This window comes from Candoia aspera, chromosome 14 (genome assembly GCF_035149785.1).
Source record: "Candoia aspera isolate rCanAsp1 chromosome 14, rCanAsp1.hap2, whole genome shotgun sequence".
Classification (NCBI taxonomy): domain Eukaryota; kingdom Metazoa; phylum Chordata; class Lepidosauria; order Squamata; family Boidae; genus Candoia; species Candoia aspera.
The window spans coordinates 18221691-18248695 of NC_086166.1; the positions used below are offsets into that span (position 1 = coordinate 18221691).

The following is a 27005-nucleotide window of genomic DNA, read 5'->3' on the forward strand; positions in this document are numbered from 1 at the left end:
CTCTCGATGCTGCTGGCTCTCTCCCACCGGGCCCACCAGGGAAACGGAGGCCGTTACCCCGGTGGGCCCAGTTTCGTGCTCCCCCAGAGCTACCAGAGATGACAAGGATGCACAGGGAAAGGCATGGAGCAGGTAACCTGCGTGATCTCTGCAGGCCCCCCAGATCTAAATCCGCACATAAAGCTTCTAGCCCTGATGGAGTCTCCATTGGAAAGCTTTGCAATCCTTCTCTCAAGGCCACAGCTCGTTCTCCCCATTGGGAACAGAAGCTTCTGCTGACCCCACAACGGGCCCTGAGAGTTGGCCGGCCTGGAACAAGAGACGGTCCCAAAACAGAAGTGCCACTGAGGGCTCCCGGCCACGCTCCGCCCTGCCTGGGGCACCTCGACTTGCTTCTTCGACATCTGCTCTGCTCCAGAGCCCATTGAAATCCTACCTTCCAGGGCTGCTGTGAGGGCTGCCGGGAGGATGAGTTGCATCAGCTGCTTCCCACCTTCCCTTTCACTCTCTGGCCTCTACACCCAGCCCTGTTTTTGCAGTCCCTGGACCTCTACCCCATCCCAAGCATCTTGGTGCTAAAATTCAATTGCAAAATTATGTTTGGTGGGCTAGTTTTGGACCTCATTTTCAATATTTAAGCTCTGAAATGGAGTGAGGGAGGGAGGACCTCAGCCCCATCTGGCAGTACTGCCGCATCACCATTACATCCCTCATCTCTGTTGCACTCCAAGACCATAATTTAGAGATAAAAAAACTGCAATCCCCAGCCTCCCAACCCTGTCCTAAGTAGTTTACAAATTTACTGTGAAGCAGAAGGTCTCTTTTCTGCTGGATCAAATCAAGGCTGGCTGCTCCCTTGAGGTGGCAATCAGCCAGCAGAAACTCACATACTTCAGGCATGTGGTACGAACAGTGATGGACCAGAAAAAAACAAGTGGAGGGTGGGAGAAGAACCCATCATCTGGATGGCCAGGATCAGAGACGTCCTGCCATGTCCATGGAAGAGTTACGGATTATCAGAGGGACCTGCTGGCCCATATGGGGATCAGACCCTGACCCAGCTCAAGGACACCTTCCTCACCACCTTCTCTGGGAATAGATTCTGCTGCCCAGGAAGAGACCTTGCTCCAACTTGGGCAAGGCCTCATTCCTTAGGATTGCCAAGGGACAGTTGGGTGGCCTCGGGCATTGAGATGTCTCAGCTCAGTACAACAGGGAAGGAGCAACACACCTTCTTGGATTGGTTGGGGTCCTTGCACAAATTTGGCTTTGCAACCCACTGGACCCAGGTCAGCCCTCCCACTCCCATCTCCACACTCCCCAGTAAGGATGGCAGGGGAGGCAGGGGTTGGCTCAGAAGCTGCCTGCATTGGGACAGAAAGGGAAAGTGCTCTCAATGACCCAAGGTGCCGGACGACTGTTGTCCAGCAAGCAATCCCTTTCCCTCCCCAGAAGATGCTGCAGATCTTTCCAAGACTGGAGGCCGGCACATCCCAGCCAGTCTCAGCAGTGCTGCTTGAACCCCCATGTGGGCTGCTGGCTCCGTGGAAATGTGGGTTCCCCCCTCTCCTGGTTTCTTCATGGACATCTGAAATGCTTTCAGGCCTGGATCCTACCCCTCACCTGATGACGTCAATGTGCCCATTCTTGGCGGCCAGGTGCAAAGGGCTGGTCCCGTTCGGGTCGGTGATGTCCCCTGGCTTGGGCTCCAACAGAGCTGCACACATGTTGCTGTTCAAAAGCAGCTGTACCACCTGGCATGCCAAGAAAAGAGGGCAACGCCAGAGTTTTTCCTCCTGAAGGAGACCCAGATCTTCTCCCCCTCCCCCAGACAGCAGCCAAAAGCTCCCCAAAGCCGCTTCCTTCCCACACCTCCTCAGATGGCCTAGTTCCCCCTTCTCACCAAACTTAAGGGGACCCACTGCACAATTTGGTACCCCTTAAGAAAAGGCTGCATTCTGGAATCCATCCTGCAGGATTCACCAACACTTCAAATTTACTCTCAAAAAATGGCACAATCCCTTTGGCTCAGAATCCTGGCCTAATGTCCACCAACACACAGATCCAGCTAGTAGCTGACCAGGAGGCTCACAGGACCGCAACACATCAAAGGGACATTTGACACCTCACCCGCAAATTCCAAGGGAAAGAGCCCAGAAGGCTGGAAAGCTCTACAGCAGAGCGCTTGACTCCCTGGGGAGGGACACAACAGACCCCTTTGTGAAGCAGGCAGCCCCGATCCCTCTCCCAGCTGCCACCAGATAGCACGCTTGGTAGGGAGGAATTGGGGGGCCCTTAACCGGGTTTGCGGCTGGCTCTCCAAAGCCTGGTGTCTTTCCTGATTGCCCCCGAGGACTGGACTTACCCCAACGCGGCCAAACTCACAGGCCAAGTCCAGAGGGGTCTTCCCACAGTTGTCCAGGATGCAGGGGTTGGACTGGTGCTGAAGAAGCATCTCTGACTGGGGGAGGAGAGAGAGAGTGGGAAGCTCAGAGCCCCCATTCCGGCACAGACACAACTGCCCAATGCACCCAGAAGCCCCGCTTGGACACTGCCTCCACCCCAATCTCCGCTTCCCCCAAAGAGCACCCACACCAAGGGGTGAGGCAAAATGGTGGGTGCAACCTGGCAATCAAAACCCCACCTCCTTTTAATGCACGTCACCCACAGGAACACATGCAAAATGGGTGGGGCGTTTTTTGGAGCCAATGACCACCACTACAGACACCCCTGCCCACACCCCATGTACCCCTGGGAGAGGGGGACTGTACTGGAATGTGAGAAAGACCTTGGGAGACGGGCGAAAGATGCTGCCAAGGGAACAGTCAGGTAAGAGAAGGCTGAGCCTGCAGCTGGATAGTGGGTGGGGCAAGAGGCTCAGGAGGGACCCTCCCTGAGTTCTTGGGCTGCAAAGGAGACGGCGGGAGAACTGTACTTTCAGACTTGCAAGATTCTGTTGATCTAGTATTATAATAAATCACCTGGCTGTGACTCCTATCTGGTTTACCCCGGGAGGCAGACATCAGTCTTGCGAGTCTGAAACCCACATACCATTACAGGGACTTTCAGCCGGTCTTGTCTGGATGTCCAGACTGGATCAGCAGATTCAGTTTTGGCAAGTTATTACCTGATATATCTGGTGCTGTGCTGTGCAGGACCTTTAATATCCAGCACTTTGAACCAGGCCCAGAAGCCAATTACTACTAACCTAGGGGCTTCAATTAGGGTGTTACTCCACACTAGCAGGACTGCCCCACCCAGAAAGTATTTTGCTTGATGGTTTCCAAGGGCAGCCCTGTGCAGAATGCATTGCAGTAGCCCAACAGGGTAGTGATCAGGGCATGGGTTACGGACACCAGTCCTAACGGGTACACCAGTCAGAGCTGGGCAAAGACCCTTCCGGCTGCGGCTGCCACCTGCCACTTCAACAAAGCCAAGTCCAGGAGGACCCAAGACGCACACCTCCTCCTTCTGGGGCTGGGGGGAGGAGGAACCAATCCTGTCCCAAAGAACTATCAGGACTGATGTTAGACGTTATCAGACCTTCACTGACCTTCAGCAGCTCCATCCTGGCAGGATTTTATTTGGATTGTTTTGCCCCATCCAGATCCTCACAGCCCCCAGACACGAGTTTAAGACTTCAGGCATCTCCAGCTCAGCCAGGGGGACTGGGGTATAACTGAGCATCAGATCTCCTCTCCCTCCCCAAAGCAACCATTTGTATAAACACACCTTTCCTCAGGACGCTAAATCTCATACAAGCAGCCAGCCTTTGAAGGGATGCAAGACCTGTAATTTAGGCCAGAAAAGCTGAAGGAAGCACCATCTCTCATTCTTATGATGCTCCGGGATTACTTTCCAAAGCAATTTTGTCTTTCTGCCTTTAAGGCAAGTTTCCTCTTCCCGGCACCCTCCTCCTCCCCACCATTTCTCCCCCTCCCAATAGACAGCGTAGGGCACCCTCCTCCTCCCCACCATTTCTCCCCCTCCCAATAGACAGCGTAGGACGACAGCCACGTTACAGTAGCTAAAAACCAGAGAGAGTTTGGGAGCACCTTTTCAGGTTATCACAAACACGCATGCCTTGCAATAAAAGGGGTCGGACTGAAAAGGTGCATCCAGATGCCCGTTGCTCCACCTCCACTTGTGAGTCCACGGACCGACCTTCCCTGGGGAAGACACCCCTGAGTCCGCTTGACCCACGACAGCTGGCCTGATGATGCATTTGTTGGTCTTCCAAGAGGTTCTGCACCCGTGAAACATCCTGCTGTGGTGCCCCCCTCGCGGAGGCTGCTTCAAGCCCTCTTACCACATCGTAGTGTCCGTGCTGGGCTGCTAAGTGCAACGGGATCTGTCCCTCATCAGACTGGATGTTCACGGAGGAGCCCGCCTTCAGCACCAGCTTCATGGGCTCCTTCTTCCCTTGCCAGGCAGCGTAATGCAATGGGCGCATCCCTGCGGAAGAGGCACAAACTCAGGGACGGATAGAGAGCAGATCCCTCCACCATTCAAAAGCCAAGAGGATGGAGTCAGATCACTGGTCTACCTGAGAATGGACAAGGACGGTTTTTATGAACCCTTGCTGGTTAAGAAATCAGGCATATAAGCTTGTACCGCACTGTGTTTTCTCTATTTGTTTGTTTTTGGCACCAATGAACAGTTCAACATTCTAACACTGGAGTTCTTCTAAAAAGCAGTCCTCTCCTACTTTCTTGGAAAGATCCACAAGGAGTATTTTACTCCCCACACAAACTTTGAGCACAGGTCAGTGCTCTGGAACCAGGGCCCGAGCTTTGCCCCCTTTCACAACCCTGTCCCTACCCAGGGCTCTCCCGACATGCCGCTGCCCCTGCCCAGCCTCCCAGCTTGCCTTTGTTGTCCTTGATATCCACCGCAGCCTGGGCCTCCAGCAGCAGCAGAATGAGCTCGGTGTTGCCATTGAGGGCGGCGTGATGCAAAGCAGAGAACCTGTCAGGAGGGGGGCAAAGCAGAGGGGTCACTGAGACCAGCCACCAAGGCTCCTCCCTCCCCTGAATTCACTGCTGCCCATGAGCCGATCCTCTTCAGTCACCAAGCCTTGGACTGGCAAGCTGAACCAGGTGCCTCCAGAGTGTCCTCGGTCAGGGATGCCTGACCATGCTTTCTGCAGGAAAACCCAACTCAGGAAGGTATTTTTCATGAGCTCCTCCGTTAATCTTATTGCATCAGCAGACCTTTTTCTTTCTTTTTTGGGAGTACTTTCCTCGTCTAATTAAAATACCTGGTAACTTCTTTTTTTAGCCTGCTTCTGTCTAGCTGGGTTTTTGGTTTCTGGAATTGCTCTTTCTTGTCAGCATTATATGATTGCTTTATTAGTTTTTAATCCTCGGCTGCTTAATGTGCAGAAGAAGCATCCTGAAATGAAAACGCTCAGAGATGAAAAACGTTCCCATCTCTAAAATGGAGAGAACAGTAACTCAGCTGATGGGCCACGAAGAGTGCGGAGCACCCTAGGAGGCAAAAGCGCAGCGAGGAGGATGAAGGACCGAGATCGCCCTGCAAGGCGTCCTCAGGGCCGCAGAGCAGATCTATACGAAGGAGAAGCCTCGCTGAAGGCTGGTCAACATGGCTTCTGCAAAAGGAAGACCTTCTCGAGCTCTTTGACAGGAAGCTGCCTAACCTTAACACGCCCTCTCCCGCTGCAGATGGGTTTGAGGGGGTTGTGACTTGAGACTGCGGAAGATGCATAATGAAAATATGATTCAGCGGCTGCTGGGAACAAGACTATTTCATGGCTGGGGTCATTAGGAAAGGAACAGAGAAGGCGCTCACCAAGTCTGGTACAGCAGACCCTGATGCACCACAGCTTGATTCAGCTTGCAAGCCTTTGCAAGCAGAGCAGAGTCCCCAAATCCAGTCTCCAAACTGCTTTCTGGAGTTTGGGGGATGCCAGGAACGTGACGGGGAGTCAGCCTGATCCCAAAGCAAGGCTAGCAGAAATGCATGCTCCTCCAAATACAGAAGCACATGGGGGGGGGGGCACCTGTTCCTGCAACTGCAGAGCGCTAGAGTTTGGGGCTGCTTGCAACAAACCAGCTGTGGATTGTAAGTGGTTGCATATGAACGCTAGGAGAGTGCCCAAGTGGTGCCAACCTGGGATAGCCCCATTTCTAATAGGACCCCCAGCTGCCCTCTATGGACCCTGCTGCCTTAAGTGGCTTCTTTGTGGTAAGGGTGGCCAGAAGGGATTCTGCAAGATGCTCAATCCAGTCCCTCAAATCAGCTGCAATCACACAACACACTAAGATTAGCTTTAGTCTTATTCTGTTCTTTAACGTATGGCTTTTTTCCTAGATTCATGGTTCAAAATATAGACTATTTTAGCAACCAAGTTAAGTCTGTTGTGGGAACCTAGCCAGAGAGCTGCAGAAGGAGTGAAGGAGTCAAAGGCAGCGAAGCCATGAATGCTGGCTCTCTTTGAAAAGGACAGGCCTCTGCATTTCCTTAGCAGGGTGAACATTAGCTCGCTCTTGGAAAAGCTGACAACCATTTAATAGCAGGGAAGCAAAAAATATGCAACACCCAAAACAACAATCAGCAAGTGGCCTTGATTATCTGATGGATAGAAAAGTGGGCTATAAATCCAATTAATAAATCGCCAGGAATCCATCAGGAACCAAACAGCCAGCCAAAAAACGGAACCTGAAAAGGAAATTGGATTATAATTATAATCTGGGAAAAAGTGGTTTGCCCCACGGTTGCCTGTGTTACTTCCACCCCATCCAGACATGCTTCTGATTTGCTAGACCAGGCCCCCAGCCATTAGCTCCTTGGCAAAACACTGAAGTCAGATCAGATTGAGTTTTCTTCTGGTGGATAAAATTATTGCTTCTCTGCATTTATTATTTATTGTTCCTGCTTTAATTGTTTTATCTGGCTTTCAGGGGTGTCCACAAGGGGTGGTCCCAAAAGTGAAGAGGGCAGCCAAACACCCCTAAAAAACCCAGGAGGAACTTCAATCGCGTCCTCCCTCCGGACCACCACCACCACCACCACCACCCCCGCCCCGCTTCTCATGGGCTGCAGGAGCCCGTCTGGGAAACGGGCAGGGGGCGAACCTGTCCGACCCATCAATGAAACGTCGGGACCGCCCCGGCCCTCTGCCCGAGCCACGGAGGGAGGGAGATCCTCAGCGGGGGGCCCCCTCCCGCCCGCTGGGCCAAGCGACGGTGCCGAGCGGGGCGCGCGGCCCAGGGGGGCTCTTGCGCCCCGCCCGCGGGGAAGGCGCCCGAAGACGCGCCCCAGAGCAGGAGCTCCGCCGGGGCGGGCGGGGCACTGCCGGGGCTGAGCAATGCCTGAGCCCAGAGCCGGGGGGCGGCGGGGGGCGATGCTCGGCGGGGCGCCCACTGCTTTTCCCGGCAGGAAAGCTCCCCCCGCCGAACTGCCGGGCAGCCCCGAGCACGTGCGAAACGCTCCCCCGGCCCCCGAAATGCCTCCGCCGGGGGGGAAGGGGGAGGAGGAGAGGGCGGCGGCGGCTGCGCGTGCCTTTAAAATGGAAACGTCCTTTCCCCAAAAACATTCCATGGAAGTACAAGTCTACCCAAGGCGAGGAAGAGGAAGCTCCTCCCTTCCTCCCTCCCCCTCCAGCTGCTTTCTGTTTTGAGTTTGAGGGCCTCCTCCTCCGGGGCCCCCTTTCCTGCAGCATCCCCCCCCCCCGCCTCCAGGGGTTCCCCCGGTCCGTCCCGCCGGGTCCTCTTCCCAACCCCCAGCGGGACAGCTCGGCCCGGCAGCCTCATTCCGTCCCGCAGCCTCTTTCGCACCGGCCGGGGGCGACGGGGGGGGCTTCAGTCGTCCTGAGCCGCGCGGGGGCGAAAGGAGCGTTTCCCCCTTATTACCGGCGCCGTCCGAGGGGGGGGGTGTTTGCCGCCGTTTCCTTGCAGGGAAGGGACGGGGAAGAGGGGCAGGGGACGGCGGATCAGCATCGGGACGGCAGATCTCATGCTGGCGGTAACAGGCCAAGGCTACTAGGAGAGCGCAGTAATACTAGATTGCAAAACGGGGGGGGGGAGCGACAGAGCGAGGGGGACCCTGCCCTCGAGGAGTGCATTGGCTGTCATCTCACTAGCACCCGCCCGAGGGAACTAAGGGGGGGGTACTTGCCACAGCCCCCTTCACAGCCCATAATGGCATCTAAGAGGCTGCCTTTCCTGAGCAATCTCCTGCCCCACCTGGACAGTCCAGGACCCCTGGAAGTCAGCTGGAAGAGGCCTGAAGGCAGCTGTCCCAGCTGGGGCTTCCAATCATACCGGCACACCCACCATCTTGACTTTTTAGACCCTCTATGCAGACATCCCTGCCCTGCTGGGTGAGGAGCAACCCGTGCCCGCTCACCCAGGCCTTCTGGAAAGCTGCAAAGACCTGGCTTTTCCAGCTGGCCTCTCAGGCATGGTGTCAGTTTTGATCTTCCTATAGTTATATATTATCTTTTATTACATCATTTGGACTGGACTGGATTATACATGCTGTCCATTACGGTAGTTCGAGTCAAGGAGAACTCAGCAGGGAGGAAAGGCCCTTTCCGCATCCAACTTACTGCTTTTGGCCTGTCGCCCCCACCCAAAAGGGCCGAAGTTGTAGCCCCCCCACCCTCCTGCTGTGTGAGAAAGGCAATGGGGAGCTCACCTGCCCTTCGGGTGGGCACAGCCTTCTTCCCCTGCAGCACCACCCCTCTGCTTCTTGCAGCAAACATTTGTTCATCTCTCCTTTTTTAAAATACCATTTTTATTGAAGATTTTTACAGAAGGGAAACATGAAAACATATAAAAAGAAAAGTTAGGAAAAAGAAAAAAGGAAAAAAGTGGGAGATAATGCAGAAGGGAAGGAGGGAGGGAGGAAGGGAGGAAATGAAAATTAAAGAAGCAACTTCCGATCTTTTTTACAGCAGTTACAAGCAAAGGTATTATCTCTCCTCCCTTTGCCCTCGGCCCCTCCTTCACACCCCCACCGTACACACCCACAGTGGCTGGCTGGAGAAGGAGAGGCCCCTTGAGTGGGCTACTGAGACACAGAGCGAAAAAAAGCCACCGTGTGGCTCTTGGTCACTGCAGTGGAGCCCAATCAATGAGGAAGAGACCCTCAAGTTATTCTGGTCAATCCACAACAGTTCCTTGAGGACCTGATTTCACAGGGTGGAAGCTGGAAGGGACAGAATGGGAAGGTTGCTGCAGCTGGATATTTCCTGTAGCAAAACCGGCTTCCCCACACTGAATGCACGGGAATGTCTACGCATCTCCCTCACCTTGCTTGTAGGCGCCTGGCCAGCCCTTCTTGAAGGACACCTCCACGTGATGCGGCCTTCCTCTCATCCCTGGCCAGTAGCCAAGGCCAGCTACTATCACGTTTCTCTGGACCGGCCATTCCCACCTTCCCCTGACCAAGTGCTGCCATGCGCATGAGTTTGGGGCTTCAGCGGCGATGGAGCCAATGACCTGCGAAGAGGCGGGCCCTGCCCAGCCCCAGTGGTCATCTTCCTCCGGCTGCCTGTGGTGGGCAGCAAGCGCTGCAGGGGAGAGCGAGGCTCTCTGACGCTCCGGTTCCCCCCTCCCACCCCAGCCCCCAAGCAGATGCCCTACGTGGCGTCTCAGCAGCCGGGTCAGTGGGTCAATGTGGTGTTGGAAGCAAGAGTTGTCTCCTCAAGCATCCCTGTGAACAGCTGGCACAGGAGGTCTCCCCCATGGGGCAGGTTAGCTCTCTTTCAGCAGGTCTTGTGCTGTTGCCACTGCCACCCCCACAAGCGCTTTCTTGGCAGTCTTGGGGGGTTTGGGAGGAGAAAGTATGGATCACGTCCCCCCTTTCCATATCTCCCACATGGCCTCTCAGCAGGTGTGCCGTTTTCTGCTTTCCTGCCACCTCCCTAGTACCTGACTGACGGGGCTTTGTGGCTCAGGCCCTGCGGGTGAGCCTCAGAGGCAGGGAGTTCCGTGGGGCACTTTTGCTGCTGAAAGATCATGCCCCACCCAGATCATCTGCAGGAGGAGATCTGCACACACGGTCCAGTGGGGCAGGGTGACCTTCTTTTCTGCCCGCTTACTTAAATACAGATCTCATAGCAGGTTAAAAATCCACAACTATAGAAGCTGCTCTGAAGGTTTTTTCCCAAGCGGGGGGCACTGTGGCCCAGTTATGGATGGAAAAACCCTGAAGGAAGACAGCCCCAGCCAGCACCTTCTGGAGAATGCCTACATGGGTTTAAGATTTGGCCATGGAAGACATTTGCTCTTCCCACTCCCCAAACATGAGTGCAGAAGGGGGCAGGGAGGAGAGGGTGGTACATCTCCACTTCCAGGCCTGCCAACAACTTGGTTGTGAGGCTTCAGGAGAGGCACACGAGATTCCTCCAGTCCTCACCACATTCCTTTGTATTGCTCATGCAAGGGTGAGCAAGGATGAAAGGACATGGTTTCCTTGCATATGAATATTGCACCCGTGCTCAGACAGAGTAGGCCAGGAGGGATGTCTTCACATCCCACCATTAGGCTTGAGCAAGAAGAAGAGATCCTTTTCTTAGGAAGGATGGTTTCTCAGTGGTGGCTGTTTTGCTGCATAGGGTCTTGCTGTTGCATTGATCAAGGGGCTCACAGGACGACTGGTCTGCCTCCAACAGTAGCCATGTTCTCCTAAGAACGTGGGAAAAGCTCTAGTTGGGCCTGCCAAAGTCCTCCATATTCCACCAGAAGAACAAACAAATCAGTTTTAGAAGAAACACCACCAGAATGTTCCCTAGAGGCGAAGATAACTAGGCTTAGACTCTCATACTTTGGGCACATTGTCAGGAAAGACCGATCGCTTGAAAAGGACATCATGCTTGGTAAAGTCGAGGGCCAGCGGAAAAGAGGAAGGCCTTCAATGTGATGGATTGATACGGTTACCGCAACAATGGATGCAAACATCGGAACAGTCAGGCTTTGGCGCAAGGCCGAACAGCATTTCGTTCTGTTATACGGGGGGTCGCCATGAGTCGTAAACGACTCGACGGCAGCTAACAACAGTAACAACAACATTTCCCACGGCAGTGGACTGAGACTCTCCCAAGCAACTGGTACTCAGACGCTTGCTATCTGAGCTGGATGGCTGTCTGACTGACCCAACTCAGCCTAATAAATTACCCTTCTGCAGCCCTCCGCTTTCCCCTTCTGCAAAAGAATGGAAGGGTAACTCTGTGGCGGGCTTCCATCCCTCCAGCACTGAACCACACATGCAAACAATGGCGCAACTCGCCATGGGCTTGCCCAGGAGGAGAAAAGGCCTTGAGATGTCTCCTGGGTGGGCCCCCTCTCCTGATCCCCGCTTCCCCCCCTTTCCTCCCTCCCTTCTTCCTCTTCTTCTCTGAAGAGGGGCCCTTCCACACACGTGGCCTCATCTTCATGCAGCCCTTCCACGGTCCCCGTGGCCTCAGCTCCTTTAGAAATGCCAATGTTCTCAGCAGGTGAAAAGGCACAGGGAGCCAAGATCTGCTGGGAGATGGTAGGAACTCCCATGAGACTAAGAGATTAAAAATCCCCGTGAGACGCTTGGGAGCCCCCAGGAAAAAAAGAGGACATTCTGCAGAATCCTCTGGGATGAGAGGCAACTCCACCGATTGTGGCGAGACTTGCAGACACCCAGGCTTTGCCGACTCACCCATCCGTGTCCTGGAAGTTAACGTTCACCCGCTTGGCTGATCCGAGGAGCTCTGGGGGGCAGACAAGAGCGACAGATTAGAGGAGCGCCCAACGGAGGGGCAAGCCCTTTCCCCAAGCACTCCCAGAAATGCAGCAGCTTTCACAAGCCAACGCTTTGGGAATAATTTGTCTGCTTTTCCATCGCAGCACCTCCATTATGGAGCAGGCTTCCTTTAGAAATGAAGCTGGCCTCCTCGCTGATGGCCTTCAGGAAGCTTTTAAAGAACAAGCTTTCTCAGAGGGTCTTTGGGGAATGCCTGTCAATACTTGGAGATCTATTTTTATTATTTGGCACTGTAATCATTGTTATTATTAAGTATTCTGTTGCGTTTTATTATTCTCTGGATGTTTTTATTGTATGCTGTACGTCACTGTGCATTGTGAGGATTCAGTGACCTACCAGTTTGATAAGTAAATAAACATTTGCATTCTGAGCTGTGTTTTGCTATATTTTGCCTGGAGGATCCAGCCAAATGGAAATCTTGATTGGCCTAAAACTGACCAATCCGTAGCACTCCCTGCCTGCTCCCAGGCTGCTAACAGAGCCCCAGACCTTTCGCAAAAGAGGCCCCCTGGAAAAGGCTGAGGAAGCCTGGGCAAGAGAGGATGTGCCTGCGGACCCAGCCGGCCTCCCGCCCACCCACCACTGAGCTGAGAGCTTGCAGCTTTCTTCCCCACCCTCGCAACCCATCGGTTGGCTACCGACGCAGCACAAGCCCTTTGCCATCCCAGCAACCTGTCATCCTGACCACCTTTTAAACCGGACGTGGTTGGACGAAGGAATGCACTGCGTTAAGGGATGGACTCTGGGGAGGGTAGGAACGGTGCTGGGAGCCGTTTGGAGGATCAGGAAGGCGTGAATTCACTGGACCCCATTTCACTGCAGGGCCCCCTTCTGCAAAGGGAGAAGCACCTGGGGGGCTCTGCATCTTTGAGGACCCCACAAATCCTTGAGGACCCTGCAGATGGATTACTTGGGGAAAGCGGGGGTTTCTAGGGCAGAAAATAATCCAAGAAAGAAGCCTTAATGGCGAGTGAAGTGAGGATTGGAGGTTGCATCACGGCCAGTGTACCGGTACGGGCCAAGGAAGGGTTCCTGCACCACTGTGGCCGTTTGGGCATTTAGATTTACCCTGGGCTCCCTACCCTGAGGATTTTGCCCTGGAGCAACGTTTCAGACCAACATGGCCAAAGATTTAGGCCCTTACCCCCCCCCCCCACATGGATGAGAGCCAGCCTGCCATCCTCCCTTGCCACTTTTGCCCAGGTTCCCCCAAACCTGTTCTTGCCCCACTTCTGCATGAACCTGTTTTTAAGTAACAGGCACAAAAAATCGCATTTACACACATGTATATGCCTTCGAAGTATTTTGACTCAAAGTATATGTTCATACCCCACACCTTGAGTTCCTGATTGAAAAGGATTATCCCCCTGATCTGAACAATATCTGATCAATACAATTGATCAACACAATATCTAGTAAACAAAATGTACACTAAGAGAGTTTTTAGCAGATTGGGCACTTGGGACATACTGGGGATGAATGAGGGATTTAGGTAGGAGTGACATCCCGAAGACAATCAGAACAGCTGACTTCTGCAAGTTGTCTGCAGAAGCCTCATCACCCTTTGGAGCAATGCACACTCACCAACACACACACACACACAAGTGGAGAGGGAGGAGGAAGGCAGCCATCTGCCACCCAGAGAGACAGCAAACAAGCCGTCTGCTGTGGGCAAACACTTGCCAGTCTCCGAGCCCAAATAGCTGTCAGAAAGGGCATTTTTTCCTTTCACACCACCAGCGAGCGACCATGCCAGCAGACGGTTTCCTGCCACTCTGCCCTGCAAGTCACACGGTTCTTCCAGGAAAGAGCCAAGAGCTGTTGGGGGTTGGGGGGGGCAGGCTTGGGAAGAGAGTTTTCCAGGACGGGAGGAAAAAACAAAGCCCTCAAGGTGGGGAGGCTTCTGTGACCCGCTTGGCAGCCTGGCAGGGTCCCCATGCCAAGTGGTTCCCAGCTTCCCCCAAGTCTGCAATGAGGTAAATTCCCAGCCATCTAAGTGCACAAAAGATCAAGTTACATTACACATTATGAATAATACAATTACGTTTTTAAAGTACAGCATGTGTATTTGAAAGAAACTTCCAGGTAGCTCCAAGCATTTCACTTAAAAGCTCCTGAAAGGCCCCTAAGTGCCCTGAGGCCCCGTTCTCCCCTACTCACACCCTCCAGAGCAGGGTTTCTCAACCCTGGCAACTTCAAGCTGCTTGGACTTTAACTCCCAGAATTCCCCAGCCAGGATGGGGAGAATTCTGGGAGTTGAAGTTCACACAGCTTGAAGTTGCCAAGGTTGAGAAACGCTGCTCCAGAGCATGTGCAGGGAGTATCCCCCTTTCAGCTGGAGTGCCAGGACTTTCTCTATGCAGCCGGTTACCTTCCCTCTCAGCCTCACCCTCCTACCCAAGAGATGGCGCTAATCAGACTGGTCTACTCCCTAAGGCTGTTGTAAGGACCCCCGGTTAAGTTACAGTATGTGGACAGTAGAATAGTGTTAGTCGCACAATTTGGCTGTCTCTGTTTTGGAGGCAGACACTCAGCACGGGCTTTTTGTTTGTTTACGTAAGAGGAGGTTTTGATGAAAGGAATTCAGAGAGGGAGGGGAACTGTATGAATCGGTTGAAGAAAGGCGGCCTCAGATACAGCGGCTTTCCCTCCTGCGAGGCCCTGGACACCCCTCCGCGGTTTCCCTCCACCCCGGATGAAAGCAGGTCAGAAGGAGCGAAAGGCAGTCCTTGCGCAAGGAACAGGATCACCGGAGGGCAGCCCCCTGCTTGACAAGCGCAGGATCCACTTCCTTCCGGAACCCCCTTTGGTCACTGTGCAGCATCTTAAGCCAGGCGCATGCAACACAAATGAAAGCATTCCTACACCCACTTTAAAACCACCACCACAATTACATTCATCTCAAATGGTACTATGATGGCTTAACGTGATGACCTAGTTGAACTAGATGACCTCTGAGTTCCCCTCCAGCTGTACAATCCTATGATAATGGCTGGATCCCACGGCATGCTGAACTGGCAGGTATCTAATCCCATTTTAGTACAGTTAGCATGTTGTGGGAAATCAGCCAAAGTTGGAAGGCCCCAAAGCAATCCTATGTTCAGTGGGGAAGTGGTGGTGCTCAGGGCTGCAACTAGGGTCTGTGTCACCCGGGGCAAACATGGATTCCATGCCCATTTTGGTGCCCCCCCCAGCACAGCGCCCGGGGTACATGCCCCGCTTGCCCCCCCCCCCCCCCGTTGCAGCCCTGGTGGTGCTCCCCACTGCAGGCAACTCACGGAGAACATCTCTGCAGAAGCGCCAGTCAGAATGATCTTGGTCGGTCAGAGAAACAAGTCTTTCGCTTAGGAAGAAGCGAATCAAATGCAGAGGAATAAGATGGGGAAACAGCGGGTTTGCCAAGTAACTAAGTAAGAAAAAAAACCCTGGGATGTATTTATTTAACCTCTTTGTTCAATTTATATAGCTGCCCACTTTCCAGGAGATTCTGGCAAGGTTTTAAAATCAAATACAAAGGAAAATGATAAAACAGAGTAAAGAACTCACAAAATATGCTTGGGGTCAGACATACAACTCTTACAGTTATAAATGGACCAGCGCCTGGGGAAAGCTCTCCATGTCCTTAGCAGACAGCAGGGCTGGGGTCACCGAACAGGGGCACCTAAAGTATGGAGGTCATCCCAGCTGTCCAGCTAAAGCAAGCAGGCACCTGCACTGGGAAGCAGCAGTTCAGGAAGATGCTGGAGACTGAGGATCACTTTAGGGACAATGGCAAAATCGTCAATTCATATTGTGTGGGAGAAGGTACACCACGCCTGTATTCTATCAAGAAAACCGCACAGGCCAGATGAAGTGATTGATGCTGTAGTGCCAGATGAGGGGCTCCTCAGATTGGATGGCACTCCATACGCTACTAAGGAAGAGCTGAGGAGCTTCCAGAGTGCTAATGGTATTTATGATGATGAAAAGAAAATCCAAAGCTGCAAAGACAGAATTACACTGGAACATGGAACTTAAGAAGCCTGAACATGGGAAAGCCTGACACGGTGAAAGATGAAGTGAACTGACTACACCTCGACATCTTAAGCGTCAGTGAATGGAAATGGGCGGGAGTTGGACACTTTCAGGCAGAAGATCATACTGCTTCCTGCTCAGGACATGGAAAACAAGGAAGGAATGACACTGCTTTCATAGTAAGGATACAGCAAAGACAGTACTTGGTACTGTGCAGTCAATGGCTGAAAAATATCGATTATGTTGTTGTTGTTGTTGTTGTTGTTTAGTCGTTTAGTCGCTTCTGACTCTTCGTGACTTCATGGACCAGCCCACGCCAGAGCTTCCTGTCGGTCGTCAACACCCCCAGCTCCCCCAGGGACGAGTCCGTCACCTCCAGAATATCATCCATCCATCTTGCCTTTGGTTGGCCCCTCTTCCTTTTGCCCTCCACTCTCCCTAGCATCAGCATCTTCTCCAGGGTGTCCTGTCTTCTCATTATGTGGCCAAAGTATTTCAGTTTTGCCTTTAATATCATTCCCTCAAGTGAGCAGTCTGGCTTTATTTCCTGGAGGATGGACTGGTTTGATCTTCTTGCAGTCCAAGGCACTCTCAGAATTTTCCTCCAACACCACAGTGTCATGCGCTGCCTCCCCCTGAATAACAATCAGACACTGGTTTGCGAATCAGGCTCTGGTTTATTGCAGGGCAGGTACAGCGTTGGTAGAAAAAAGCTGAGAGTGACAGGAGCGCGCCGGTGCGGGGTTTAAATACCCCGCGCCGGTCAGCGCCCCCTCGCTCACGGTCACGTCACCACCCTTTGTCCCATGCGTTGCCCTGCCGGTGGGTGAGGGTTTCCGGGATCGCCCATCATCAGGTTTCCATTCTTCTGCTGATTGCTTTCAGCTGGGCGATCCCCGTTGTATTGCCGCTGATGGTTTGGGTGGCTCCGTGATTCCTTTGGCTATTGTTTGTTGGCCGTTAGTCGTTGTAGGTTGATGGCTACTTAACTTGTACCCCTTCACCTATTTCCTTGTCATTGTCATGAGTGCCATTGCGCTGATGACTTTAGCTCAACGGCACTCATGACACACAGTTCAAAAGCATCGATCTTCCTTCGCTCAGCCTTCCTTATGGTCCAGCTCTCGCAGCCATATGTTACTACAGGGAACACCATTGTTTTAACTATGCGGGCCTTTGTTGTCAGTGTGATGTCTCTGCTCTTAACTATTTTATCGAGATTTGTCATTGCTCTTCTCCCAAGGATTAAGCGCCTTCTGATTTCCTGACTGCAGTCAGCATCTGCAGTAATCTTCGCACCTAGAAATACAAAGTCTTTCACTGCTTCTACATTTTCTCCCTCTATTTGCCAGTTATCAATCAAGCTGGTTGCCATAATCTTGGTTTCTTTGAGGTTTAGCTGCAAGCCAGCTTTTGCACTTTCTTCTTTCACCTTCATCATAAGGCTCCTCAGTTCCTCTTCGCTTTCAGCCATCAAAGTGGTATCATCTGCATATCTGAGATTGTTAATGTTTCTTCCAGAGATTTTAACTGCAGCCTTGGATACCTCAAGCCCAGCATGTCGCATGATGTGTTCTGCATACAAGTTGAATAGGTAGGGTGAGAGGATACAGCCCTGCCGTACTCCTTTCCCAATCTTAAACCAGTCCGTTGTTCTGTGGTCTGTTCTTACTGTTGCTACTTGGTCATTATACAGATTCTTCAGGAGGCATACAAGATGACTTGGTATCCCCATGCTGCTAAGAACTTGCCACAATTTGTTATGGTCCACACAGTCAAAGGCTTTAGAATAGTCAATAAAACAGAAATAGATGTTTTTCTGAAACTCCCTGGCTTTTTCCATCATCCAGCGGATATTGGCAATTTGGTCCCTAGTTCCTCTGCCTTTTCTAAACCCAGCTTGTACATCTGGCAATTCTCGCTCCATGAACTGCTGAAGTCTACCTTGCAGGATCTTGAGCATTACCTTACTGGCATGTGAAATGAGTGCCACTGTTCAATAGTTTGAACATTCTTTAGTGTTTCCCTTTTTTGGTATGGGGATATAAGTTGATTTTTTCCAGTCTGATGGCCATTCTTGTGTTTTCCAAATTTGCTGGCATATAGCATGCATTACCTTGACAGCATCATCTTGCAAGATTTTGAACAGCTGGGATGCCGTCGTCTCCTGCTGCCTTGTTATTAGCAATGCTTCTTAAGGCCCACTCAACCTCACTCTTCAGGATGTCTGGCTCTAGCTCACTGACCACACCGTCAAAGCTATCCCCGATATTGTTATCCTTCCTACACAGATATTCCATACATTCTTGCCACCTTTTCTTGATCTCTTCTTCTGTTAGATCCTTGCCATCTTTGTTTTTGATCATACCCATTTTTGCCTGGAATTTACCTCCAGTGTTTCTAATTTTCTGGAAGAGGTCTCTTGTCCTTCCTATTCTATTGTCTTCTTCCACTTTCGCGCATTGCTTGTTTAAAAATAATTCCTTACCTCTTCTGGCTAACCTCTGGAATTTTGCATTTAATTGGGCGTATCTCCCCCTATCGCTGTTGCCTTTTGCTTTCCTTCTTTCTTGGGCTACTTCTAGTGTCTCAGCAGACAGCCATTTTGTCTTCTTGGTTTTCTCTTTCTTGGGGATGTATTTTGTTGCCGCCTCCTGAACAATGCTGTGAACTTCTGTCCAGAGTTCTTCCGGGACCCTATCTACTAAGTCCAGTCCCTTAAATCGATTCTTCACCTCCACTGCATATTCCTTAGGGATATTAGTGAGCTCATATCTAGCTGATCTGTGGGTCTTCCCTAATCTCTTTAGTCTAATCCTAAATTGTGCGATAAGAAGTTCGTGATCTGAACTACAGTCAGCTCCAGGCCTTGTTTTTACCGACTGTATAGATGTCCGCCACCTTTGGTTGCAAAGGATGTAGTCAATCTGATTTCGGTGTTGTCCATCTGGTGAAGTCCATGTATAAAGCCGTCTCTTAGGTTGTTGGAAAAGAGTGTTTGTTATGGGAATGCCTGACATGAGAAAGCCTGAACATGGGAAAGCCTGACACGGTGAAAGATGAAGTGAACTGACTACACCTCGACATCTTAAGCGTCAGTGAATGGAAATGGGCGGGAGTTGGACACTTTCAGGCAGAAGATCATACTGCTTCCTGCTCAGGACATGGAAAACAAGGAAGGAATGGCACATCCTTTCATAGTAAGGATACAGCAAAGACAGTACTTGGTACTGTGCAGTCAATGGCTGAAAAATATTGATTATACTTTGCAGAAAACCCTTTACTGTGATTATTTTTCAAGTTTATGTTCCAACAGCTAATGCAAAAGAGGTTGATGAGTTTTACAGTCAAGTTCAATCTGAAATCGGCAGAACATGCATGTAAGATGTGCTGCTTGTGGCCGGAGACTGGAAAGCCGAAGTTGGAAACATTTAAGATGAAATCATAGTTGGATTGTTTGGTCTAGGAAACAGACATTAAGGAAGAGAATAAATTACCAGTTTCTGCCAATCCAGTGATTTCCTGGATTGCTAACACAATCTTCCAACAATCAAAATGACACCTACGTGCATGGATGTCACCAGCTGGACGACTCAGAAATCAAACTGACTATATCACTGGTATAAGGAGATGGAGGAGCTCAGCTATAACAGCAAAGACGTGGCCAAGAGCTGACTGTGGAACAGACCATGAACTGCTCACGTGCAAGTTCTAGTTAAGCTAAAGCAGAAGAAAGCCAACCACTTTCCACAACAGGATCTTGACCACATACCTCCCATTTTAAAAGAGAACATCAGGAATTGCTTTGAAGTCCTGAAACTCATTGATAGAGAGCCAGAGAAACTGTGGAATGATTTTAAAAAGGTTAAGGATGAATGTGAAAAGAGACTGCCAAAGATCAAAAAACAGAAGAAAGCAAACTGGATGTCAGAACAGAAGGGGGAAATAACAAGAAGAGAAGAGAAGCTGAACTCAAGAATGGCAAAGATCTCAGGAAGGAACTTAACAAATAATTTCAAAGAGCTGTTAGAAGTGACAAGAAGCAGTATTACAACATCTGTAAAGACATCAAAGATGGAAACAGACACGGAAAAACAAAGAAAATCTTCCAAAAGATCTCTGAATTCCAAAGGAGGTTCCAACCTCAAATTGGCATGCTAAAGGATGCCAATGGACAAATAGCAACTGATTCAAAGAAGATCAAACAAAGATGGAAGGAGCATACAGAAACGCTGTACAGTAGAGATGGCAACATCCAAGATATTCCCTACCTACAAGACTTTCTAGTACTAGAAGATGAAGTTAGATCAGTAGCCCAGTCATTACCAAGTCGGAAGGCTACAGGAACTGATGGAATATCCACTGAAATAGGGCAAGCAACAGAAGAAGAATCAGTCAAGGTTCTAACCAAGCTATGCCAGTCAATCTGGAGAACAGCACAGTGGCCAACAGACTGGAAGAGGTCAGTCCACATACTAACACCAGAGAAAGGACACTTTACAGACTGTGCAAACTATAGTACCATATTCTTAATTTCATACACTAGCAAAATAATGCTTAGGATCATTCAACATAGATTAGAGATACCAGGTGTTCAAGATGGTTTTAGAAAAGGCCAACGAACGAGACATTATTGCTGATGTGTGATGGATAAGCCAAAGAATACCAAAAAGAAATCAATACGTGCTTCATTGATTACTGAAAGGCCTTCAGTTGGATCAATCACAGCAAGCTGTGGAATGTCCTTAAAAAGATGGGAATCCCAGAATTTCTCGTTGTTCTCATGCAAAATCTATACACAAGTCAGGAAGACACAGTACAGACAGAACATGGTGAAACAGATTGACTCTGGGTCAGCAAAGGGGTGAGACAAGGCTATAATACTCTCTCCTTATTTATTCAACCTATATGCCGAATATACATCAAAGGAAGTTGGACTGGAAGATGAGCATGGTTTTAAAACTGGAGGAAAAAGCAGCATCAAAAACCTGCACGTTGTTGATGATACCACAGTACCTGATAGCTGAAAATGCAAAGGATCTGCAAGCTTTAGTCAAGAAGTACAGGGAAAAAAATGGGACTAAGATTATTATTTTTTAATCCATTCAATTGTGTCCGATTCTCAAAGACTGCCTGGACAAGACCCTGCAGTTTTCTTGGCAAGGTTTTTTGGAAGTGGTTTGCCATTGCCTCCTTCCTAGGGCTGAGAGGGTGTGACTGGCCCAAAGTAACCCAGCTGGCTTTGTGCCCAAGGCAGGACTAGAACTCACGGTCTCTCAGTTTCTAGCCTGATACCTTAACCATGACACCAAACTGGCTCTCAAGATTAAGTATAAAGAAGACCAAATTAACAACAGGTTCAGCAACCAGTCTTCAAATTGACAATGAATATATTTGTTTGTTTGTTTGTTTTTCAAACTCTATTACCACTCATCTCCCCCCAAAGAGGGGGACTCTGGGTGGTTTGCAATAAAATATTGTAAATATTGAAGTGGTGGACAGCTTCTGCCTTTTAGAATGACGATCAATAATAAAGGAATCAGCAGTTAAGAACCTGCACAAATGAGCATTTGGTAGAGGAGGGTTAGGCTTAAGTCTTTGAAAAAAATACTCAGATGCTGGGATATGTGAGGGACAGAGTCACACAGGCAAGGGTTTTCCCTGTGACATTCTATGAAACTGAAAGTTGGACTCTGAAGAAGCAGAGTATTGGCACTTTTGAATTTTGGTACTGGAGAAAACTCCTGAGAATACCATGGATAGCCAAGGAAGCAAACAGATCATAGGACAAATCAACTCAGAGTTCTCACTTGAGTTATAAATGACCAGGCTCAAATTACCATAGTTCAGAACACATTATGTGAAGATTGAGAGCCAGTTTGGTGTAATGGTTAAAGGCACCAGGCTAGAAACCAGGAGACCGTGAGTTCTAGTCCCACCTTAGGCACGAAGCCAGCTGGGTGACCTTGGGCCAGTCCCCAAGGAGGCCATGGCAAAACACTTCCAAAACCTTGCCAAGAAAAATGCAAGGACTTGTGACTTGAAGGCACCAAAAAAAAAAAAAGGTGAGGACGTAGCTCTCTGGAGAAGTCCATAATGGTGGGAAAGATGGAAGAGAAGAGAAGGACCCCGAGCAGCAAGGGTGACGGAATCAATTACATTGGTGAGGGGTGCACTGTTGGAAGACCTAAAGGACCAGGTTGGGGACAGATACTCCTTGAGAAACTCTACCTATGTGGTCACTGAGAGGCAACACTGACTTGATGGCACATAACCAAATCAATTCAGTATTTTGCCACATTACAAATTCCAATTTGGTACCATTATTTGAAGAGCTCCAATGCTCACATCTAAAGTCTTGGTGATGGCATATACTGTAGTCCTGGAGCCTCAGATTAAACAAGCCTATTTTAAATTTCCCAAATTATTTAAGTATTTGAACTGCAGTAAGCTTTGCAAATTCTTTAGCAGCAAGAAGTAGTGAACTAAATCCAGGGAGCGTGACCAACAGAGTTCTCATTAAATTCGGCAAGAGAATAATCCAGCCTTGTGGAAAGCTGTTTCTCAAGCTTCCCATTTCTTCGCTGGGGTTTGCTGAGCAAATTAGACAGTGCTCTGATTCTGTCACAAAGCTATAGCTGGCAAAAGGCTCCTTCCCCCAGATTTTTGGAGCTAAATGGAAAAATAACTTGCCTGCAACACCAGAGACTTTTTGACACTAAGTGCTCCATGTGGCAACTGAGCTCCTCTGCTCTACAACTATGCACAACTCATCCTTGCCTCTGTCTACATTGCTGGGCCTCTGCTAAGAATAAGATGCAACAAGAACAGCTTTTGTGATGGTTGTGATGGGCAGGGTTTGTTCTGGACTACAAAGTTATGAACGGGAGCCTGTGAGGGGAGGGGTAGGAAGAAACAGCCGCGTAAGAACATAAGCCGGGCCTACTACCTACTGGATGGGATCCCTGGCCCATCCAGTCCAGCAGTCTATTCTCCCAGGGGCCTACCAACTGCCCAAGGACCCCCCCCCCGAGTCTCCCAGCCGACGGCCGTCAGAAGCTGCCCCACAGCCATCAAGGCTGATAGCCATGGATTCCCAGGACTTCCATGAATAGGTCCCACCCTTTTTGAAGCCAGCCAAGCTGGTAGCCACACCACACCTTGTGGTAGCAAATTCCAGAGCTGAATTACATGTGTAAAAATCAAAATTATTTTGTTTGTCCTGATTCTTCCAGGATTCAATTTCAGTGGATGAAGCAATACGCTGGTTATAGCATTTTGGGAAGGGGAAAATAGCTTCCCCTTGCCCACTTGATCCACACCACGTATAATTTTGTACACCTCAATCATCCTCCTCCTTTCTCGACCAAAAAGCCCAAGTGACACCACCTTTCCTTGTCCCTTGATCAGCTCCGTTGCCCTCCTCTGAACGTTCTCCAGCTCCAGTATGTCCTTCTTGAGGTGCAGCAACCAGAAATACCCATAATATTCCAGATGCAGTCACATGATGGATTGATTTATATAAGGGCATTATAATATTTTCCATACCGTTTCCTGTTATCCCCAACATGCTGTTGGGCTTTTTTATGGCACATTCATGCTGTGTTGACCCTTTCATTGAATCTTTACCACTACCAGGGAATCTGCCTGTTTGTCTAATCCACCAGGGAGAGGACCAGTCTCCCAGCAGCACTTGCATGAAGGGGCCAGACTGGTCCACATCTTTCCTGCTGCTGGACAGAAATAATTTTGTCCTATTGGCTTGTTTAATGCAGTGCTTTAGGGATGTCTCAAAGAAGAAGAGAGTTTACAATGAGGTGGCTGAGGCTGGGTGTCCAGCCTATCCCTATCGTCTCTCTTGTGGTCTGCAGACCCTTGTTCTCACTTCTCTCAGATCTCAAAGGAAGCCATCAGGAGGGAATATGTCAATGAAGATTCTCAGTCATCCGGGTGGAATTGTCTATAGGTTGAGTCATGGCAACTGGATTTCTTCCTTTTTGGTTGAAACGTTTCACTGCTTGTCCAAGCAGCTTCTTCAGTCTGGGCAAAAAAAAAAAAGCTGCTTGGACAAGCAGTGAAACGTTTCAACCAAAAAGGAAGAAATCCAGTTGCCATGGCTCAACCTACAGACATCAGGAGGGAACTCCTCCCAGGGTTTTTTTTTAGTCATGGCACTGCAGGGGAGGAGCCCTGCCTGTGAGAAATTGCTAGAAAATTTTATTTTCCCTGGAGAAACTGTCTACCCAATTTCTGGAGAAGAATTTCAGAAGACCATCTGTATCTAGCTTGAATCTGTTCCAAAGGCCACCAGCTGCAAACAGGAACTGGATCTTCTAGCCTTCCTTTGAAAGTCCCACTCACATTCCCATTATTGCCATTGAAGCAGCAGCAATGGGAGAGATGAGGAGCAAAGTCATGGAAACAGTTAAAAGACTGGGCATATAAAGCATTTTGAACTCTAAAGTGCTAGAGAAATGTGGAGTAGTAATATTAAGGAGCCATGATCTCCACATGCATGTTTATTAAGGTCATAATTTAAAAGGCAGGAATGAAGAATGCATAAATCCTTCCCTGGGAATTCCAGAGAGTGACACCCATCAGCCCAAACCAGTCTTGCAGCAAAGCCCAAGCAGGCACCATTTCCCAGGCAGGGGCTGAGACCCCCGACTAAGGCGGGGTGGTGGCGGCGTTGCTAAGGCTACAAGTTGCCATTCAAAGCAGCTCCTCCATCAGCAAGGCACAAAGCGGTGCTCACGGGCGCCTCCTCCTCATTGGCCAGATATCCTGAGCATTTTGGCATGTTGGGGCCTGACAGCCTTCCCTCCTCACTGTTCTGGCAGCAGGCAAGGGCTGGGGGCCAGGGGAAGAGGAGGCTCCTTGGTCAGCCAGAGGCGGCGGCTGTGCGGCTGACAGGCGCAACTGGGAGGCCGGAAGGGGATGAGAGGCCCCTCCCTCTCCAAGCTGCACATGCCATGAGCCGCGGGGGGGGGGGGGTCGGGGGAAGCTGAGGCAGACCAGCCCCTTCCAAGTCCGGCCCACTCCAGTCAAAGGAGTTGCATAACGTAGGCATCTCACTGCCTCCTGCCAACCCCTGCAGGCTCCCTCCAACAATGGACCACGTGGTGCAAGCTAGGCCCCCTGGGGAAATGCCACAGGAGCAAGGCTGGCTCGAGCAAGGCTGGCCAAAGCCATTCCACCCCTGGCGACGACCGGCCTCCTGTTCCACCCCCTGGCTTGCTTGTATTTTTTATGGCCACTGAGAACTTTATGATCCATGATTCACATGCCAGTTTGTGGTGGTTAGTCCTCTCTGTGTTGTTTTTCTGGAAATGCACGTGAGCAGGGGACTCTTAGCAGCTTGGATATAAAGGATCCTAACAGTGATGTGTAAATTACAAGCATGTGGTATTTCCAAAGTTCACGCCTCTCATTTCCTCCACTATAACACAATTAGGACAAAAATGGCTCCTCTGGGAGAAAACAAACAATGGGAATGCTGGACCTTCCTGCAACAAGATACTGCTGACCCTTGGTTGTTCGGGAAGAGTTGTGAACCTCGGTTGGGCTTGGATGGCCTGGTTGCAGTCCTATTGGGAGGTTCAAACTCAGTAACGATGGGCATCTTTTCTTTAGCATCTGGGCTCTATCCTTGTGATGCTCCGCAAGGTTCCATCCTCTCACCTTTCCTGCTTAACGTGTACACGGGCCATTAAATTGTGTGGGTTGCTATATCGTGTGGATGCTGATGATCCCCAGTTCTTTATTTTGGGAGGTTCACATCTGGGTGGAGCTATGTCTGTGCTATCTCAATTCCTGGCTGATATTTGCACCATGATCACGAGCTGCCTGGCACTCAACCTCAGTAAGACCAAACTGTTGGTATTTGGTAGGGAGAAGCAAGACATCCGTGGTGCATCAAACTCAGGAATGCAACTGATGGCTGTATCTAAGGCTACAGACCTCAATGTCATCTCAGATCAGTCTCTTATGTCGTCAGATGAGTGCTGAGCTCTGGAAGTGCTTCTATCCATTGAGTCAACTTGGTCATCTTCTCTTTTCTCTCAGACCTCACTATTCCCTGCATGCCTTGAGGTCTCCAGATTAGACTAATGTAATCCTCTTTATAAGAGGCTGCCCTTATAGCAAATCCGGGCTCTTCCTGGGCTCCACTGCACAGGCAGCGCAGGGTGCAGGAGCGCAGTCAGCCAGTTTGGGCTCCTGCAAATTCTGTCCAGATTCAGCAGATGTTACCCAAATACCCAGCACAGCATGGCTAGTTAAGAACTTCCATTGTATCTCAGGATGCAGCCATTTTAAGCAGTTGACTATCAACATGAACAGAGACCCTTCTTATACCTCTTCTCACATTTATTCTTGTGCTTCTGAGAGCTAAGTGACTCTTGGCTGTTGACCCAACCAGCATTTCTGCTCTGAAAGACGCTGTCTCCAGGAAAACTGCCACAGCCCTTGAGTTTCTGGAGCTTCGTTGGCTGCCCATGGCCTGAGCAGCGAAGCTCAAGGTTTCACAAACTGCATACAGAGCCTTTTCTGCACATCTTACGGATCCTCTTACGTCCATCTCCCTTTGCAGACTCAGTTGAAGAGGGAGCCACCGGACGTGCTCCACCACCAGCTGGAGCTGCAGGGACGAGGCTTTCCCAGTGGCAGGGCCAAGCTGGATCGATAGCTGCAGCCATCTTAAGCACCTCTATAAAAGGAGATGTCTAGATGCTTATACAATCGGGAGCTATGTAAACATTTAGCTCAATAAACAAACTTTGGAACAAAATGTACTTGGCAGCATATGGAAGGCACAACTGCACAAGTATAGATGTACACTAGCGTGAAGAAGGTTCTAGAAACAGTCCCTGTAACACACAGCCGTCCAGGATACATGCCTCAGCTTCATCCTGGCTTTATCTCGTGCCTTTCCCAAAGTCTGCTAGCTGCTGCTTTGCCCTGGAAGAGAGCGGCTCAACGGGAGGGCACTGCAACCTCCCTGCTGCACAGAACACAACCAGGACGTTGAAGGAAAGCTCTCAAAGGGATGAGGGCGTTTCATAGCTTTTAAAATCACATTTCAGTGATGCATGACAGGAAAAAGCCAATACTTCAAACAAGATAGTACAGTGGCCACCACTTCCTTCCAACCACTTTGCTTCCCAGCCACCCAGAAAAGAGTGTGACGGAACTACCACTTTAAAAGCAGTGATTTCAGCACGAGGAAA

The 27005-nt window shown here is 50.2% G+C and overlaps 1 protein-coding gene across 1 annotated transcript in view; it reads right to left on the minus strand.

Moving 5' to 3' along the window:
• The window catches only part of CASKIN1 (CASK interacting protein 1), an 87343-nt gene that overhangs the window by 25765 nt on the left and 34573 nt on the right, over positions 1–27005 (minus strand). Inside the window, exons 2-6 of the mRNA XM_063314861.1 lie at positions 11659–11710; positions 4871–4968; positions 4310–4455; positions 2366–2461; positions 1624–1754 (exon numbers count right to left, since the gene is read on the minus strand). Coding sequence (XP_063170931.1) covers positions 1624–1754; positions 2366–2461; positions 4310–4455; positions 4871–4968; positions 11659–11710 — 523 coding nt within the window. The remainder of the gene's footprint in view (positions 1–1623; positions 1755–2365; positions 2462–4309; positions 4456–4870; positions 4969–11658; positions 11711–27005) is intronic.